This window comes from Hyperolius riggenbachi, chromosome 10 (assembly GCF_040937935.1).
Source record: "Hyperolius riggenbachi isolate aHypRig1 chromosome 10, aHypRig1.pri, whole genome shotgun sequence".
Taxonomy (NCBI): Eukaryota; Metazoa; Chordata; class Amphibia; order Anura; family Hyperoliidae; genus Hyperolius; species Hyperolius riggenbachi.
This window is the reverse complement of record NC_090655.1, coordinates 28,229,867-28,235,866: the sequence shown is the minus strand read 5'-3', so window position 1 is coordinate 28,235,866 and position 6,000 is coordinate 28,229,867. Positions and strand designations below refer to the sequence as shown.

General features: G+C 41.9%; 1 protein-coding gene across 1 annotated transcript in view; it reads right to left on the bottom strand.

Annotated features, from left to right (window-relative positions):
• The window catches only part of LOC137536632 (astacin-like metalloendopeptidase), a gene marked incomplete at its 3' end in the record, with an annotated part of 58,607 nt that overhangs the window by 9,529 nt on the left and 43,078 nt on the right, over positions 1–6,000 (bottom strand). Inside the window, exon 6 of the mRNA XM_068258882.1 lies at positions 4,443–4,524. Within this exon, the coding sequence (XP_068114983.1) occupies positions 4,443–4,524 (82 nt within the window). The remainder of the gene's footprint in view (positions 1–4,442; positions 4,525–6,000) is intronic.

The following is a 6,000-nucleotide window of genomic DNA, read 5'->3' as shown; positions in this document are numbered from 1 at the left end:
CTCAGAATGTATCATAAACCCTTGCTTGACACGTTTGGGAAGTTACAGGAAAAAAGGTTATGAAAATTAACTGAAACACTTTTTGCATAGAAATCCAGCAAAAACTGAACACCGAGGAGGTTAATTCTTCTCAGTAGTGTAAAATGTGTAAAAAAAACTTGACTGTCTTGCTAATATGTTTCTTTATGGGCGCAGTTCATCACAATAGAGAGTTTAAAAGAAAAAAAAAATCTACTACCCTTTTAAAAAATTGCAACCCTCACCTGTCATACTGACACAGTTGGAAGTGCTGAAAGATTATTGAATTAGAAGTGAGCTTTGTTTTTGTTTTCTTACAAATCAGTGGCGGTGAGACTGCAATTGCAAGCAGCGCTGTGACTGAAGTTGCATGCAGCATCCACAACAAGAGTTTTTTTCTTTAAATAAATGAATAAATATGTATGAGCAGCTGCATCAGAGTTTCCCAGTGTGTTAATATAACAGGTGAGGGTTCCATTTTTTCCTCCTAGCAATAGATTTTTTTCAATCTTTTTTTTTATTACTTTTTAATTCAGTCCAGGTTTGCTGAACCAGTTGTGACATCAACTGATGGAGATACTTGGAGGTACCTTTAAATTAGGTCCATTGTGTTGTTTGATATAAACTGTACCTGATGGTTAACATATCAGTTCAACAGTTTTCTAATAAAAAATAAAATAAAGAAAAATCACTCAAAATACAGATGAAACTCAAATGTGAATACTGTGCAAACGTTCATTTATTTCAGTAATTCAACTTAAAGGGACTCCGAGCTCAAGTAAAAAAAGAAAGTTGTACTCACCCGGGGCTTTTTCCAGCCCAGTGCTGGTCGGGAGGTCCCACGACGGCGTCCTGGCTCCTCTCCTAGTCCCCGCTCTGGAATGGCTGACCGGCCGCAGCCCGGGCGACACTCTGCTGAGTGTCGGGCTGTTCCTTCCGCGTATGATGCGGCTGACGTCACACGCCGGCCGCCTCGCGTCATCACGGCGGCCAGCGTGGCAGTACGGCGCATGCTTGCTTTAATCGCGCATGCGCAGTACTGCCACGCCGGCCGCCGTGATGACGCGAGGCGGCCGGCGTGTGACGTCAGCCACGTCATACGCGGAAGGAACAGCCCGACACTCAGCAGAGTGTCGCCCGGGCTGCGGCCGGTCAGCCATTCCGGAGCGGGGACTAGGAGAGGAGCCAGGACGCCGTCGTGGGACCTCCCGACCAGCACTGGGCTGGAAAAAGCCCTGGGTGAGTACAACTTTCTTTTTTTACTTGAGCTCGGAGTCCCTTTAAAGGGACTCCGAGCAGTGCAGAAACTATGGAAAGATGCATACCATTTTGAAGGTCTCTTTCTCCTCTTTCCAACGATATATAAACCGCCACCCTACGCCTTTAAGTTTTCGATATTTTTGCGATCGAATTTGCAGCGGCCGCGATTTCAATCGTGAAAATAGCGAATGCTAAAAGGCGTAGGGCGGTGGCTTATGTGTCATTGGAAAGAGGAGAAAGAGAGCTTCAAAATGGTATGCATCTTTCCATAGTTTCTGCACTGCTCGGAGTCCCTTTAAAGAGACTCTGTAACAAAATTGTCAGCCTTTTTTTTTACTATCCTACAAGTTCCTATATCTATTCTAAAGTGCTCTGGCCTACTGCAGCCTTTTTTAGTTGCTCCATTGCTGTAATAAATCAAATTTACTCTCTTTTGTCATGCTTGTCGGCCCAAAGAGGAAGTGGCTGTATTGTTTACAAACAGGAGGAGGTTACACTGATATCCCTGCTCTAAGTCTGAGTCTTTCACACACTGAAAACTGTGAAAAGCAGCGCTCACACATTCCCTGCTCTCAGTAACTCCGTATCATCTACTGATAAAAGCTGATAATTGTGAGAAGCATAGCTCATAGACTATTGCAGAATGCAGACACGGACCTGCTATCAGTAATCCCTACTAAAGATTGCAGCATTCTTTACAAGGTAAAACTTCTTCTAAACTATGAAATAAACTCTAAAAGCTGAATGTATTGTTCAATAATATAACCTTTCATGGAAACTGTAATGCAGTTGACAGGAACATGCAATATTATGATGAACTTCCTGTTTGGCAGCCATACTTTTTGTTTACAAAAACAGTTTATAAAACTGCTTTTTTTGGGCCAGGATCGGATCCTGGTGGGGAGCAGGGAAAATGTGACAGAGGGGGACAGGAGATGAAAACCTACAGGCTGGTATGTTTACTTATATGAGGTTTTTAGGTTACAGATTCTCTTTAAAAAATGAAAACTAATATATGAAATAGACTCATTGCATGCAAAGTGAGATATGTCAAGCCTTTATTTGTTATAATTTTGATGATTAGGGCTGACAGCTTATGAGAACCCCAAAATCTCAGACCTTTAGAATATTGTTCAATGTTCAATATTCTAGGCTTGGAGTGTCAGACACTAATCAGCTTATTCATCCAAAACACCTACTAAAGGTTCCTATTTCATATATTAGTTTTATCTTTTAAGTTGAATTACTGAAATAAATGGACTTTTGCACAATGTACTAATTTTCAGAGTTTCACCTGTAAATTGTTTTGTTTCTGGCTTAGTTAGCTTTAAAATGTCTCTTCTCGCTTTATTTTTAAAACATTTTTAGCTTGTTTGGTGCTTCAAAAGTTTTTATAGATAAAGGCTGTATTCACAGTGGGACGTTGCGTTTGTAATGCGACGTTAAAGTTGCAACGTGTCTGCGTTAAGAGAGGTAAAGCACTGCAAGCAGTGAGTTACCACAACGCAACATTTTTTTTTTAAAATACGACTTTAACCTCGCACTGTGGCCCATAGGATTAGCATTGCAGTGCGGAAAGCTGCGTTATAAGACTTTATAACGTGCAACCGTAACGTCGCACTGTGAATGGCCCATAGGTTTAGCATTGCAGTGCGGAAAGCTGCGTTATAAGACGTTATAACGTGCGACCATAATGTCCCACTGTGAATGTGACCACAGTGAAAAAAAATAAATATTTGCAGAATGCACTGCACAGCAATGTGTATAGGAGAGCTGATGCACGGTACATACTGTATTGCACGCTATGGAGTGTATTGCACGCTAAACTTCAGTGAGCAGAATCATGTGTGTAAAGTGTAACTGCTGAATAAGAAGAGCAAAATTGAATACATTACATGCTATGCGTTCTGCTCTACTTATTGTGCGTAACAGTTTACACACATTATCCTACTTTAAATTGGAGCAAATCTCTAAACGGCGCATGTATTACAAATGGAGACTAAGGCCCCTATTACACTTGCAATGCATTACCCTGTTTTACCACAGGGTGATGTAAGAGCAATGCAAGTGAATGGGGCCATTCACACCTATGGCATTGCATTGCAAAACGCCAATAGTATCTAATCCGCCGCAATCCTGACGCACAGCCTGCTGCCCTTTACCTCAAGCACTGTACTTAAAGCGGACCCAAACCAAACTTTTTTTTAAATAAAAATATTTAGTTGTACCACTCTGACACATACAAAGATAAATAAACACTCCTACAAGCCTATGAGCATTTCCGTGCATGCTTTTCACCCTTCTCTTTTCATAACTAGGGTTATACAGGTGGCAGCCATTACTTCTGAGCTTAGAAGGAGGTTTTAGATCATTGGTGTGTTTGTCATCAGCTACCCTCCCTCACAGGGGCGTCGTCTATGTGAAATCTCACACAAGCGGTGATCACCTCCCCTGTGACATCATCAGTAGCAGCCTGTGTTTTGTTTTTGATCTCCTCCACCAGTCTGATGGATTCTGTCCCGGCAATATGAAAGGAAGGGAGGGGTTCCTCCAATAAATGTAAAATATTTTATATTTGTCATCGTGCAGCTGAAAAAGGATGCTATTTATTATTATAATTTAGAAAATATTTTAGTTCTGAAATCTTGTATTTTTAATTTGGGTCCACTTTAATGCATGGTGCTTGGGGTTATGGAAGTCTGTGGGCGACGCGTGGTAGTGTAAACGATGAAGCAAAGTGTGTCGCATCGCGCATGTCTGAACCGACAGTACACCCAGTAATGTTCTTCCTGCCCAGCAGGGAGTATGTCACTGAGCAGGGGGCGGAGCAACGCATGTGACACCGCCGGCGCACTCTGCCGCAGGTTCATATAATTGTATTTTTTTCTTTGTGGCGGGATGCGGCAGAAGCATTGCACCAAAACGCAAAAAAACAAGTGTAATGTTAGGAGTACAGGATGAGTTTTTTTGGGTAGATAGATGACTCGATAGATCATTTCCGACAGGTCCGATCTGATTTCAACCCTTTTTCTGATTGATTTTCTCATAGAGGTGAATGGAAATCCATCAGAAAATCGATTGGAAAATTGATTGGCCAATAAATCTGCTGAAAAAACTCATCGTGTATTTCCAGCATAAAGCAGGTCTCAGTCTACCAGCCTTACCTGTCATAGTGCATCACCGAATTATAATCATAGGAAAGCACAGGGACATAATTGTTTATTATATCAAACATGCTCTTTTGTCCTGAAAGAGAGAAAAATTTTAGGGGTTAAGCGTACTTATAACATAAATACAATGCAATACAAAGCAGCAGAAATGTGCATGCTTCCTCAGGTTTGTGCCTCAAGACAAGGTCTACAGACATTATTTGACTTCACACTTGGTACTGTATGTGCTCTGCCTCTGAAATGGCAAAAAATAAATTAACCCTTCGCACCCTCGCATGCAAATGTTCAAACAAATGCATTCACAGATTCACTCATCCTGGCACCACTGTTATCCCTACAGCTAAGTTAAAAGCCGGGGTCTTAGTTCACAGAAGAATGCATTCTTATGCTTAGTCACCTATACTGCGCAGAAGTACCCAGGTAAACATAGGTGTCCTAACTCTGGCCCTGTAACATGCATAGTGCAGACATGCAAACATTCATTGCATCAAACCTATCTAGGGATTAGGAGCACACATCCTGACGTCCTCTCCTGGGACAGATAGCGCATCTTACCAATCGCACAAGGGAGCTAACGTAATGTATCCATGCGCACCATGCACATACACCAGCATAAGCTGTTTGCATGCTGACACAAAAACACATACAGGGGAAGGAGGGAGTGCACTGAATTAAAACCCTAGCCACAGGGGGTCAGTAACAAGAAAAAAAACACATATATCCAGGCACATGGGCTCTGGTTAGGACATTAAATAAGTTATTAAAGAGACTCCGTAACAAAAATTGCATCCTGTTTTTTATCATCCTACAAGTTCCAAAAGCTATTCTAATGTGTTCTGGCTAACTGCAGCACTTTATACTATCACTGTCTCTGTAATAAATCAATGTATCTTTCCCCTGTCAGACTTGTCGGCCTGTGTCTGGAAGGCTGCCAAGTTCTTCAGTGTTGTGGTTCTGCTATGAACTCCCCCTTCCAGGCCCCTCTCTGCACACTGCCTGTGTGTTATTTAGATTAGAGCAGCTTCTCTCTTCTCTCTTATCTTTTACAAGCTGGATAAATCGTCCTCTGAGCTGGCTGGGCTTTCACATACTGAGGAATTACAGACAAAGGCAAAGCTGTTTGCAGGAAGAAAAGAGCAGCCTGAAACTTCAGTGCATGAGAACAGGGGGAAAGAAACAAACAAATGATCTCTTGTGATTCAAAAGGAATGCTGTATACAGCCTGCTTGTGTATGGATGTATTTTTCTATGTGTGGGCATGCTGTACATCAACCTACTTCCTGTTTTGGTGGCCATTTTGTTTGTTTACAAACAAACTTTTTAAAACTGTTTTTAACCACTTTTAATGCAGCGAGGAGCGGCAAAATTGTGACAGAGGGTAATAGGAGATGTCCCCTGACGCACTGGTATGTTTACTTTTGCGCGATTTTAACAATACAGATTCTCTTTAAGGATGATGCGCCACAGCATGTAGCTGGCGCGAAACGGCTGTCGACCTCCCTACCTGCCTGTACCTCTCTTTATTGAATTTACTGGATATGTAAAGTATGTC